Genomic DNA, 14671 nt, shown 5'->3' on the forward strand with positions numbered 1-14671 from the left:
TATGCATACACATAGATTATGTAATTTATAATATACACATGAAGAAAGATGTTCAAAATCTTTTATGAATATGAGTACCATATCAAGACCACATGAACACAACTAATCCAGAGGAAAGTACAATCCTCTTAACATGACACAGTCATGATCTGGCCCTTAACTACTTTCTTAGTCACGTCTTCCTTAACTACCTTAACTTTCCAATTAGTATATATTTTCTCTTTGCAGTATTACCTATGCCACCCCTCTGAAATGCTCTAACAACTTTCCCCACACATCTCCCTCTTCCCCAACTTTTGTTCTTCTTTCTTTTTAATTTTTTTTTAGTTGTAGATGGACATTATCCTATTTATTAATTTTTATGTGGTGCCGAGGATCGAACCCAGTGCCTCACATATGCTAGGCAAGTGTCCTACCACTGAGCCACAACCCCAGCCCAACTTTTTGTTTGCTCTTTAAGGCCCAAAACAAGCACAATGGTTATATGAAATGCCCCTGACCTTCTAAAATAGTGGTGGGCTCTGCCTTCTCTGTGCTCCCAATGTAATTATCTTATTATAGCATTTAAATCAGTTAATTTCTTGTTTACATGTCTAACTCCTCATCTTTGTATTGCCAGTATCTAGCATGACTCACGACACAAATTAAGTACTTAATTTTTTTTTTTTTTTTTATGGTACCAGGGATTGAACTTAGAGGCACTTAAGCACTGAGCCACAACCCCAGCCTTGTTTTGTATTTGATTTAGAGACAGGATCTTACTGAGTTGCTTAGCACCTCTCCATTGCTGAGGCTGGCTCTGAACTCACAATCCTCTTGCCTCAGCCTCCCAAGCCTCTGGGATTACAGGCATGCATCATCATGCCTGGCCTAATTTTTTTGTTTTAAATACTCAAAAGGCTTGATGTTAGAGGACAAACTGTAGCAACACCTTAGTTACCTAACACCACTGAAAGAAGTATATGCTTTATTTTGCTGAGGTTTGGGTTGATGGTCAATTTTAAGTTTTTAACTTAAAATGTGCTTACATTATGCATTGAGTTTTCAGGTTGTTACAAGGGAAAGATTTTTAGAAAGCAGACACTTTATCATCTACCAAATTCCAATCAATTAACCGTCAACATTGTCAAAACATTCTGAAAGATGTCTTATATAAATTCAAGAGCTAAGGGCTCAGTGATTCTGGTCAAACATGGCAAATTAATTGCACACATTTATCTTCCTTTTCTAAAATTCCATTAAAATGAAAGTAAAGGGAAAAAGAAGGTATAAACCCATGACACTAAAGAACAGAAAAATTGGCACCATTGTATAAGCAATTTTAACAGAAGTTTTCAAAGATGGAAAATAGGAGGAATAGTATCTGACTGGACAAAACCAAGAAAACCACAAAGTGTGTACAAAGGAGAACTAAGTGAACAAGAACTTGCTGGCCGGAATTTAGAGGCAAAGAAACTACAGAGGAGATGTGAGGTATGCTTCTGAAATTGGGGAGTAAATTCAAAATTTAAAATAACACAGAAATGAGAACCCACAGCAGCTCCAATAGTCATTCAACTACCTTTCTCAATAGCAAAAAAAAAAAAACAAAAAAAAACAAAAAAAAAACAGGAATGAGGTCCAAAATAAAAGCATTAAGAGAAAGACAGTGGAATGAATCTGATGTAACTTTTCTATATACATATATGAATATACCACAGTGAATCTCACTCACCATCCACAAGACTGGGATCCTAATTAGAAAAAGATATAGTCCATGCTTGTATAAACATTTAAAAATAGATTCTGTCATGTATAACTAAAAAGAACAAATAAAAAACTACATACCTTCAGAACTTTTCTGATTCTAGCATTAAAAAAGAGAAAGAGGCTGTAAACAGAACCATGTTCTAAACTCCCCACTTCAAAATTCATTTTGAATTTACTCCCCAATTTCAGAAGCAGATAAGCCTCCTATATATACACATATATACACGGAAAAATATACTTACCTTTCTCTTAGAATGCGAACAGGTGTCTACCTGTGAAGATAAAGATTCTTTTCTAAAGAAACTGAACAGTCTCAGGGAGAAAACCTACAATCTCAGAGAATAGGCCTCACCATACACTTGGAGACCATCCATGAAAAGCCCAGTTCACTGCCTAAATCCCTAATATGAAGGCTACCAGTGGCAGACCCCACTAATTCACAAAGAACACTTAATCAGCTTTTTAGTATCTCATTCTTATATACAGCTGAGGATCACCAGATAGACCAGGCAAATTTCTAAATGAAATAAGAAACTAAATCAACAAAAAAGAACATGAAAGAATTTAAGAAATAGAGTGTTTTTGAAGATTTGTTTTCTATGTCCTCAAATAAGATTGAAAAAGAAGACTTAGAAATTAAACATTATGTAGAAATTAAAAATCCAATATTAGTCAGGGAAATTCTTTAAGAAAGCAAAATAAAAAGAAAGCAAAAAGGCAGACAAGACATAACAGAGGTCTAGCATCCAACCAATATGCAGTTCAAAAAGGACAGAGGGAAATTGGGTAAGAAAATATGTCTTGCCAGGCATGGTGACACATACCTGTAATCCTAGTGACTCAGGAGGTAAGGCAGAAGGATTACAAATTCAAAGCCAACCTCAGTAATTTAGTGAGGACCTAAGCAACTTGGGGAGACCCTGTCTCAAAATAAAATAAAAAGGGCTGGGGTTGTGGCTCAGTGGTAGAGTACTTGCCCAGCATGTGTGAGGCCTGGATTCAATCTCCTGTATTGCAAAAAACAATATCAAAAAGAGTGGATATATTGATATTTGAGTATTTGGAAAACATCTACAAGTACATGATGTGGTATGCCAGGGAGAATTCTAAAATGAGCTCCAAGATTACTATCACCTAGTAGGCATTTTCTGTATAATCCTTTCCTCTTGAGTGTGGGTAAAATCAGGTTTTTCTTCCCCTTAGTTCAAAGTTATATTTTTTGAAACTGGAAAGGAGGAGGGTACCCACAATGGAATGATACACAAATGTTTAGATCGTGAATCAGCCGATTTTGAGTTAGCCAAAAGAAAGCTTATTCTAAGTAGCCTGGATCTATTCAGGTGAAAAGATGATGAATCAGAGGCTTCTATTGCTGGCCTTGAAGACATGGTCTCTGAAAGCTGCAATTAAAAAAAAAAAAAAATGAATTCTACTGACAACCAATGCAGAGTGAAAGAGGATGCCCATCCATGGATAAAAAAGACTTTATTCCCAGCTGACACCTTGATTGTTGCTTTATGAGACTCCAAGAGGAAGATCCAGCTAACCAGTGCCAGAACTCCTGACCCACAGAAACTATGAGAAAGTAAATGGGTGTTGTTTTAAGCCACCAAAGTGTTGGCAATTTGCCACACAACAAAAGCGAATATTTATGGCATGTGGACAAATAAGAAAATCAAAGTAAAACAACTTAGAAGGAAATCATATTTTCTTTCAAAGCAAAAAATTTCAGAGTCAATGCAGTGCCAGATAGTTGAATAATAATAATAAAGATACATTTAGAAATACCATAAAGTAAAAGAAACTCTGAATTAGAAATGTACATAGAGCACAGTGGTGCAGGTCTGCAATCCAAGCTACTCAGGAGGCTGAGGCAGGAGGATCACAAGTTTAAGGCCAGCCTGAGCAACTTGGCAAGACTCTGTCTCAAAAATAGGGAGATGAGGAAAGGGGCTGGGAATACAGTTCAGTGGTGTAGAGCTTATCTACATGTGCCAAGCCCTGATTCAATTCCCAGTACTTTAAGAAAAAAAAAAAGTTAAGAAAAGATATGAGCATAACTGGTAATTGCTGCTACATACAATCAGGTCTAAGGAGAGAGATCAATTTCAAGTTATCCCGGATCTTTTAGCTTATAAAAACAGATATGCAGCAGCTAAATCAGGTGGTTTGCTTCCTAGTTTCAAAATTACACCTTTGTGTAACTTGAAAGGAGACAGACATAGAACCTTTAGGAATCAATAGAGCTTTTGAAAGGATAAGTTTCTCACATTTGTAAGCTGTATTTATCAAATGCCATCTCTCTTCAACATAGGGTCTCTAGACCAGCAGTATCAGCATCACTTGGGATTTGTCAGATCAGCAAATATTTGGGTCCCAATCCTAGAACCACCATAGAATCAAAAACTCTAGGGGTAAGGAAGTCCAGCAATCTGTTTTATTTTTAACAATCCCTCTAGGTGATTCTAATGGGGGTCCAAAACTGAGAACTATTGATATACTGTTAATTTCTGCCACCATCATACTATGCTCTGGTCTTCCCATTTCCACAAAGTTAAAATATTTCCAAACTTATTGTATCTGACCTGATCAATTGTTAGTTCACAGTAGCTTAAAAAATGTTTTCTGGAATAAGGATAAGGTTTAGATGTGTTTCTTTGACCAGAGGGTTTTTAAAAACAATGACTTCAGGCCACACGTGTTCTCCTCACTTTGCTACAGTCCCTACTAACCCCTACCATCTTCTGCCTTACAATATCACACATTCTTTTCTCCCCCAGCCAATGACAACATTAGAGTTTGGGACCTCAGGGGAAAATAATTTCAAACTAACAATAATTTTAAATCAGGGAACAATATGATCCAATCTTCTCTTACAAATGAGAAAATCAAGTTAACTTCTAGTGACCTCATTATGATTCAGAAATTGTACAATATACTACATCTGTCCCTTCCACTTATGGGTCTCTACTTTCAATGCCTTAAGAAAAATGTTTCAAGATAACATCAAGCTTTCTTTTTCTGATTTGAGACTTTCAGAGAACTAAATCCTAACTACTCAAATATTCCAAAGATTCATGTGCCCAGTAACTACTAGGGCAGATAATAAGAGTTTGATAAAATTTACAATTTCAGATCAAATCTGGAAACTTTGTAACACAATAATGTAAAATCATTTTTAAGTATTTCAATGTACTCCAAATACACTGAGCAGAGATTTAACTTCACTAAAATTAAAAGAGGTTTTTTTCACTATCTATAATAAAAACAATAGACATACATTTAAAGAACTCATCAAGATGCAAACTTATATTAAATGTGAATGTTTCTTTAAAGAACTGTGAAGAATTAGAAACCCCTCTCCAAATGAATGTCTCTCTGTGCGAGTATCCATTAAGATCCCCTGAACTAAGAGCCCTGAGGAGCTATAAGATTTTAGTATATGCTCTGCCATTTCACAACTACATAATCTCCCATAAGACACATTCTCCCTTCGAGGTAGGTCTCTTTCTCCATTAAAATGTGCAGATTATCATTAATATTCTGATAAGTGAAAACTCCTCATATTTAAAATAAGAAACAATTTTTGCTGTGTAGGAACTGTTTAGCCAATCCTGAATGAAACAATGAAATAAAATTTGAGATGAAGAAGCTAACGCTGATACAAATACCTATGTATCCATATGTAGGAACAGTGACTGATCCTGATAAATTTTTACTGTAAATATCAAAATTTTTAAAATACTTTAATCTTAAATCTCAAGATAAGTTCCAAAACTTAAATGTACTCATTTTAGAGAATCTAAAGCAGAAGGACTCACTCAATACAGTTTCAATCTTTCCTCCCAGGAATAAACATGGAAGCACTTAAATGAATCTCATTTGAATCTTTTTATACATATACAGGCATATTTTATCTAGTTGAGGTCATAAAGAATATATAATTTGGGCTGGAGTTGTAGCTCAGTGGTACACAGCGCTTGCCTACCATGTGTGAGGCACTGGGTTCGATTCTCAGCACCACATAAAAATGAATGAAAATAAAGGTAATGTGTCAATGTACAACTAAAAAAATAAAAAATTCATAAATATTTTATCTCCTAGCTTCTAAATGACCATTGTACCATCTTTGAAAACATTCTTTAGACTAGCTTCCTACCATATGAATAGCTATAATATACCTGTAGATAATAATGATCTTAGAATACACTAATATATTGCAAAATAAAATTAAACAGCAATATTATCATTAAAGTCTTACTATTTCCCCCACACTGATATCAAAATAGCATATATATCACTAATAAAATACTAAGAGAAAGCAGCAATGAAAATAGAGAACTAAAATTTTGAAGATTATCAGTTGAGTAGGGAAAAGAGCAGCCAACAAGACATAGAATTTTTTTTTCTTTTTTTTAAATGAGCAGAATCTCAAGAAAGATGAATTTAAGGGTGACTTGAGGCTCTTCCATTCAGCTTAAGTTATACAGATCCCTGGCCACACAGAGTAAACAAGAGTAGGTGGAATCCTCCTTCTGTAAATATCCTAAGAAATGGCAGTCATTAGGTGAAGCATATGAATTTTAATGCTAAAAGCTAAGAGACATATTCATTAACAACAGAGTATGATAGAAAACAACACAAAAAGGAAGCAAGGAAAAGGTAAAGAGATAGGCTAAGCATATTTAAATAATATAAAAAGTTTTAAAATAACTATCCCATGTAAGTTTGAGAATATATAGATCTATCTTCCATGAAGGAACATTGATAGAAATTTCTGAGTATTCTGAGATCTTTGACAATCAATTCCATTTAAGATAATTAAGATAATATCTTAGAGATCCTTATTAAGAGCTGAATGGGAGAAACTGAAAGTAACTAGGGCAGAAAATTCTGAATCACAAAAGTTCCTTAGAGAATAACCTGACTTCTTGAAGATACTTAAATGAAACAAAAGGATGGTAATACCTACTTAAGTAAGGCTGAGGTACACTGAAAGGTAAAGGTGAAATGATTCAACAATTTACCTAGAAAAATAACAGGTACATTCAATTTTATGACTAATTACTAGAAATCAGGATTTTCTATATACTAAAATTGGGCCCTAAATTTTTTCAGTTAATTGTTATTTCCTAACAGACTAATACATTAAGTACTGTGTACTAGTCTGTTAGGAAACAATGTCTAATGCCCATAAAAATGCTTATCAGAGCTGTGGCTCCTAACCCCTCACTGCTGGGGCTGGAACTCAGAACCTCCCAGCACCCTTCCATTAAGACTCTACAAGTAAAGACAAATGATTCTGGAAAAACCCTTCTACTGGGGACAGGGAACATGAAAGACACTCTTCTACAGCCCTCTGGCCTATAAGGCATGTGAACACGTGGATCCGAATATTCCAATAGACATGACGTGATAAACATGACTTTAAATGACCTTACAAACTAAAACTTGTTATCTGTGGTCTTCGGCAGTTTTTTGTGTTTAATTTCCTTCTAGCCTTTGTTAGGTAATATCACAAAGAGCTCTCAATCCTTAACTGTTCTTCCTTCAGGACTTGGTGCCAACTCTTTTCAAAAATAATGTGGAAGCTCTTCATGTTTTACAGAATATTAAAATATTTATAAAACAGATTTTTTAAGCTAATATTAGGTATTAAGGGATTAAGGTGACTTTTCAAAAGCTGGAGAAACTGCAAAGGTAAAATGTACTATAAAGATAAAATATTGATTACTAATTTTCTGGATTTTACTAACAACTTTTAAATTTTTTGATACAAAGAAACAATGACGTTTTGCCTTCCTTTAGTAGTCTACCTTAAAAGGCAGGTAAGTGTAAATAAAATTTGGGCTGGGTTTGTGGCTCAGTGGTAGATCACTCACCTAGCACTTTCGAGGCTCTGGGTTCGATCCTCAGTACCACATAAAAATAAATAAATAAAATAAAGGTATTGTGTTCCTAATAGACTAATACATTATGTATTATGTACTAGTCTGTAAGGAAATAATAATACAACAGAAAAATAAATATTTAAAAAAATTTAGTTCTACATGTTTTAAATTATTTTAACTAAGAGTCATATTAGCTTCACCATCCATTATTGAGGGAAAAAACCCATAAGGAATTACTTTTATTTTTCCATTACAAGGAAACTAAAGAGTCACTAAAAAGATTCCCTATAAAATTAATTCTAAATTAAACTTACCAAAAAAGTGAAGAGATTTTTGGAAACTTTAAGAAACAAAATGGAAAGTAAAATCCAAGTAGAGGAAAAGGCAAATCATAAAAAAGATATGTCATTTACTTTATCCTCCCCCAGACCAAAAAAAAAAAAAATTGCTTTAAAACCAAGCAGCTTTGATTCTTAGCAGTTTCAACTTTTTTTCTTTCTCATACGTTTTATTAAGGAACAAAGCAATGACAAATGTGTCAGACTTACATCAGACAGGAAAGGGAATATTAAGGAAGTATTAAATACTAAAATTAAAAACACAGCTGGGAACCGTGGTACATGGTGTAAATCTCAGTTGCTTGGGAGGCTGAGGCAGGAGGATGGAAAACTCAAGGCCAGCCTCAGCAATTTTGTAAGACCCTGTCTCAAAAAAAAAAAAAGCGGGGGGAGCTGGGGATGTGGCTCACTGGTTAAGCACCCCTGCATTCAATTTCTGGTAAAAAAAAAATAATAAAATAAAATAAAGAACAAGTTCATGGATAAATCTGTCTTTTAACAAGAGTGATCATAGGGGGGCTGGGGATGTGGCTCAAGCGGTAGCGCGCTCGCCTGGCATGCGTGCGGCCCGGGTTCGATCCTCAGCACCACACACAAACAAAGATGTTGTATCCGCCGATAACTAAAAAATAAATATTAAAATTCTTTCTCTCACTCTCTCTTTAAAAAAAAAAAAAGAGTGATCATAGAGTGCCTAATTTTATACTATCTAGAAAGGTATGCTATAAAATTTCAGATTTTTTTTGCCTAAAATTAAGATTCTAAACATTTGATTTAATTCACACATTGAAGACCACTGAACAATCATTTTTGAAAAGCTTTTGAAGTTTTACCTACTCCTGCAATACCATTCAATAAGATGTGAAAATTGTAGCTCAATTCGTGGTGAGATATCTATATAAATGGCCAGGTGTGATGGTGAACACCATTAATCCCAGAGACTCAGGAGGCTGAGGCAGGAGGGTTGCAATCTCAAGCCAGCCTCAGCAACTTAATGAGACCCTCTCTCAAAATTAAAAAAATAAATAAATAAAAAGGGCTGAGGATGCAGCTCAGTAATAAAAACTCCCAAGTTCAACTCTGAATATGAAAAAAAAATCTATTTAAATATTCTTTATTGTACATTCATTCTTTTGATGAAGATATTTAATGAACTTTAAAACTTATAATGCATCAAAATTATAAGTCTTTGTGATCTCTAGGAAAACCTTGCTCATTTCACAAAGAATCTCAGAAACTGCAAGAATTTCTACTGTATTAGCCACAGGTCTCACAAGTATTACAAAAAAGCAACAGAAACAAAATATTGCATATTTCATTCAACTAGACAGTTCCTAACTAGTAAAGATATACTAAAGCTATTTAAAATGGTCATTTAAAAATTACATTTGAATAAAATTTATATTGTAAAAAATTGTATCAGAAAATATTAAATATTTGGACTCATTTCCCTACTCTTCTGACCTGTTAGTTAGATTAATCTTAAATAACAAATCAATTTAGTAACTAAAAGTAAATACTTTTAAGCCCTTCGACTAAATACCAATGAACTGGGGGAGGAAAAAACAAATCACGGGCCTGTAGGGAGAATGAACATTTTGAGATGTTACCATCTTTTTTATTTGAGCCATTCAATCACTTCAAACCATAAACTATGTATAAAGACAATTTCTTTCATCAACCCCTTAATTCTCAAATTCACTATTTCATGACCACCTGAAAGTACCTCTGAAAGGAAGATACCATGCTGTTTCCAACATTTTTACCATTGTAGCTAAAAAGCCCTAATTCTAAAGTAGACCCACTCAGCCAGGTACACATCTCTTAATCACCATTTCTTTCCTCTCCACTTTGGAACTTTCCAGAGCTTTCCAATCATTTTCTCTACCTAGTCAGAGTTCATTGTTCTAGCTTGGTGTTTTACAGGACAACATACAATATCAAATTTTAAATGATTTTTAAAACTTTACTTATACTACTTCCCTTACTTATACCACTTTGCTTAAAACCCGATATTGGTTCCACCACTAAGAGCAATGTTTTTCAATCTGCCAGTTGTTAAATCAATTTCATGGATCCTGCCATTTCTTCTTAAAAATGAAATTGAATGGAATAGAATAGAAACTACCAGAGCCAATCACACAAAGTAGGGGTATTATTTTCTGCCACTTTATTAATTATGTGTGAACATACTAGGTCACAATGTTTAAAAAAAAAAATGCATGTTACCAATGGTTTATTCCTTAAGGAAGCTTGAAATATACCAGCCAGCACAACCCAGTCTTTCATTCAGTCTACAAGGCTAACTTGGTCCCTGAATAAGGCTCTAAATCTCTCTTACCAAGGTAAGCCAAGCAAATGAAGGAAGGCCCATGCCAAGTTTTTTGCAATTGCTCTTCTTGGTGACTTCACTGTTCTGCCTTGAACGCCCTTTCATTTGTCTACCCGGCCCACCTGTTATTCACCTTTCATTATGTAATATCACCTATTCCACAAAACCTTTTATCCTTCTGCAGCGTTTAATAACCCTCATACACATTTTGTGCCTCTATAATGCCTAAGATTATAGCTTCCTCAACATTCCACTGTACTTTATTTTAAACTTGCTTTCTTCCCAGTTTTGAAAGTATAAACTCCTTGAGGGAAGGAGCACATTTTACTAGTCTCAGTTGAGCGACTGAGCTCAGCACTTGCCTCATATAATACTTGCTGAAAGATGGTAAAATGAACAAATAAAGAATTAAGGACTGGTATTTAAACTGTTTTGTTTTTAAGATTGACAGGATGGTTGCCTTTGCAACAAAGCTTACTCATCCTGCAAAGGTGGATCAAGATTTCGGCATTTTTGCTACAACCCCCAAGATCAGAACCTCTGATCAGGCAGGCAAGTTATGCAAATAGTGTCAGTTTCCTGTCTTTTTACAAAGACAAGACTCAGTTCATGTCGCAAAGTAGCAGCACCACTTCCATACTGCAGAAAGTTATGTGGAGATGGGGGAAAGGAGAGACTCAAGGTTGGGATAGGCAGGTGAAACTTTAAAAAAAAAAAAATTAAACTCCATTAGTAAGGGAGAAACCTATTTAATACAACTAGCTCTTATGGTGGGGGACTAACAAGGCTAACAGGGGGAATAATACTAGGTTGCCAATATGAGCTAAGTAAAAACAAAAGGTAGCATGAAATAACTGGTTGAAGTTATTTGATTTCTATTGCCTACTCTAATAGCTCTGAAATAGCTACTGACTCACCACTCTCATTATGAGATATGACTTGGGGCGGTGGAGAGGGGTTGTCAAACCTAATAAGGGCTCTCTCTCAGAGACTTTTAAGCTTTTCATGGACCTTATCTTTCATACATAAACGTCTTTATTGGGGAAAGTCTGATGCACATATTTTACTTCAACTGTCTTCACTGCAATTAAAAAGTTTACTAACATCCAAGATACTTTGACAGACTCTGCCAACTGTCCGTTTCAGCTGTTCTTTGCCTTTTCCACTTAGTTCACAAACGATTACAGGAGTCTTAATGTTTTTCCTGCCTAAATTAATCACTCATTAAAAATAATTCCTTTGCTTAGATTTTGCTCCTACTTGTAACTGTATAGGCAAAGTAATCATATTTTAACCTAACATTAATCACAAATATATTTGTAATATGTCAAATTCTTCATTCACAATATTAAACTGTCTGAGTATGGTAATTTAGATTGCCCAGGTAAAACTTAAAAGGAAACAGGTTTAAATGGCCTTTAAGTAGGTCCAGGTGTCTTTTTTATTCCACAAACATTTGTTAGGTATATGAACCTAAAAAGTGTAGAAACTTTTGCAAATGCCTTTGCTGTATGCTGTCCTCTTCTATTTCCACCTCTTTCAACAACTCAAATAAAACAAGTCACTCTTAAATGAGAAAGGGTCATATTTCCAAATATAGTTTGGAAAAATAATGCCACAAATGCCCACTCCTTTTTAACACCACCTTTAAAATTTTACTTTAAACAGGGCAAGCTTGTTTATAAACAAATTTAATTATGCTAGTGTCGAATACAGGTTTACTGTCATATTTTAAAACCTAGTCCCCTTAGTATAGTTCATTCCTTGCTTTCTTTAGTAAAACAATGGGCAGTCTTGTCCTTTAAAGGTTGTGGAAAACTGCTTTTCTTCCATGATACGACCACTCTACAGTCTGGAGAGTGCAGCCTTCCACATGAAAAACTGCTGCTTGATTTTATGTGTGTGTGCACAAGCATGCTCACACTCCACCACGTTTTAAACAGAGGATCTGCAGAAGCTCAAGGGAAGCCATATTTCAAAGGCTTTGAATATTAGCATTTTTCAGTATTTTCTCTCATTTAAAATGGGTGCAATTCAGCCAAACACTTTTCAAATGCCATTATTTCCCAATTTAAGTGCTTAGGCAGATTAGAGGGGAGAAAATTTCTCCATCTCAGTGGTACACTTCAAGAAACCACTAGTGATCATTAAAATGGGAGGAGGAATAAAATAATTCATTTTTACAGGGTGGAAAAATCTTTAAAAGTCACCTATCTCCTTCGCTTTACAGATAAGAGAACAGTCCATACTGGTGAGGTAATTCGCCTTAGGTCAATAAAGGACTAAGAGCAGCACTAAAAATAGAATAAGGTATTTAAATTACTCTTAGTAGTACCCCTAAGTTATGCAAGATATATTCTCATAATTTATAATTTAAGTCTTAAAAATAATTATCACCTTCTCATTAATTCCTGAGGAAGAACTCTTACAATATGTTCTAAATTTTTTAAAGTTGTTTGGGTTTAATAAACTTCAGATTCTAACTCCCATAAAAAGGTACTACTGAATTACTCCAAATTAGTGTGTGCACACCTCTACATCATCAAAACGAATTTGAGTCCATTTCAAACCTTGTCTCTCAACTACACTTTAGATATGTTTGTTCAACCACGAAAATGAAAATTCTGGAACTACTTCTTTAACAGAAAGCACTGACAATCTCAAAGACATGAGTGGGTCATTACTGCAATAATATACTATGGGCTCCAGCCTAAATTGGGTAGTCACTAGCATTTTATCAAGCTACAGTGTGAGGAGCTAAAAGTTTGAGAAGTGTACTCTTCTCTGGCTTTAGGTACGAAAGACAGTGCAGCTGAAGGTCTCAACTTAAAAGCGAAAAAGTGCCTTTCATTAAAAGCTTTTCCTGTTCCAGCTCAGATCTACCCAGTGGACTCGCACTGTGGAGACCACATCAATGAGACTTTCAGATTTTCGTTTCAATGCCCAATAAATCAACTATACATTTTAGCTTTGGAGATTCAAGGACAAAACAGAGGGCACTGTGAGGGCAACAATTTACACTGGATCACTTTCAAGGACTGTAGTCCAACCACTCGTTACAATCATTCCTTTGTGTAACCGATTACTGCCAAAGTACTGAAAAGAATGGCAGTACATCTCCTTGAAAGATAATCGTCAACAAAACCTAAGATGACATGATTTTGGTAAGGAACTGATGCAGCAGTTTGATCAATGAAGCGGTTATTTGACAGAATATATTGTTTGTAATTATAATCTTATTAGGAATATTTAAGTTACAAATGTGCATGTTCCTTAATTCTGACCTCTGGTGCCACACTATAAAAATACAAAAATAACTTATTAAAAGGTTACCACACCTCTATTTTAAAGTAGGACCAGCTTAGCAAAAGAGCAGATTTGCTTGAAAACAACAAACAAAACAGTCACCACCACCACTCAATAACACACATACATAAATAGATTCCAAACTGTGATAAGCACAAAAATCCTTACCCCATTTTGCCCAATGAAAACTTGTTCTGAAGTTTCTGCTCTTATGCTACGGAATAACTTCCAAAGGAATTTCTCCGTCTGCTATTTCGCAGTTGCTTTCCACCTCCCCCCCCGAGATTCTTTTCCGGAGGTATTTCAATGAAGTCGATAATTCAATTAGTTCTCTTAGGTAAAATGATTTCTCTCGTCAATACCAAAACGTTCAAACAGAGGTGGCATTTGCTTATTAAGAGTTAAAATGCTGCGTGGAGGAGATCGCGGTCAACTCTATTCCACAAAAATGAGTGTACATGTAGGAAAACGCAGAAACCAGCTTCACCGAGTCCTATAAAAAATGAGTTCGCTGGTCATTTCGCTCATGTCCTCCACGACACTCAGGGAGAGCCTGGTAACTCGGCCTTTTCGGTGCTAAGGCTGTGGGTTCAAATTTCTCCACCACACCAGGTCCCTGGGGGTGTACTGTGCAACCCAACGCGACGTGCACTTTAATAAAAAATCCTAAAAGCAGTAATGCCACTGCTTCCCTGCGCTCACATTAGAAAAAACTATATAGAAAAATCTCCTGGAAGTGCAAACCCAGCAGCTCGCGACGTGCACGGCACTCCACATCGGAATCTGTCTTTTAAATTTTCCCCTCCTAAGATTCGGAGCAGAAAGGAGGTGGTGAGGAGGAAGAGAAGGCTGGGCAGGATCGATTCATTCTCCCGAGGAGAATAAACGGAGCCATTTCCAGGCAGGCAGCAGGCTGGGGGCGCAGCGCACGCCGGGGAGCAGGGGGAGGGGGCCCGATCCCACCTCCCTCAGCCCCTTCCCGCCCCCCGCCGCCGAGCACAATGGAGCCCGGCTCGCGCCCAGCTCTTCATTCGAGGCTGCCCCCTCTTCGCTCT

General features: G+C 35.8%; 1 protein-coding gene across 3 annotated transcripts in view; it reads right to left on the bottom strand.

The window, feature by feature from the left end:
• Homer1 (homer scaffold protein 1) overlaps positions 1-14669 on the bottom strand; it is a 141092-nt gene extending 126423 nt beyond the window's left edge. For 2 of the 3 annotated variants that reach the window (XM_048800189.1, XM_048800188.1), the window contains exon 1: positions 13785-14665. In XM_048800189.1, the coding sequence (XP_048656146.1) occupies positions 13785-13789 (5 nt within the window). In that variant the 5' untranslated portion in view covers positions 13790-14665. Of the gene's footprint in view, positions 1-13784 lie in introns of all 3 variants that reach the window. The other variant, XM_015497837.2, reaches the window with a different exon arrangement.
• Between the last annotated feature and the right edge of the window lie 2 nt (positions 14670-14671).

Source organism: Marmota marmota, unplaced genomic scaffold, assembly GCF_001458135.2.
Source record: "Marmota marmota marmota unplaced genomic scaffold, marMar, whole genome shotgun sequence".
Taxonomy (NCBI): Eukaryota; Metazoa; Chordata; class Mammalia; order Rodentia; family Sciuridae; genus Marmota; species Marmota marmota.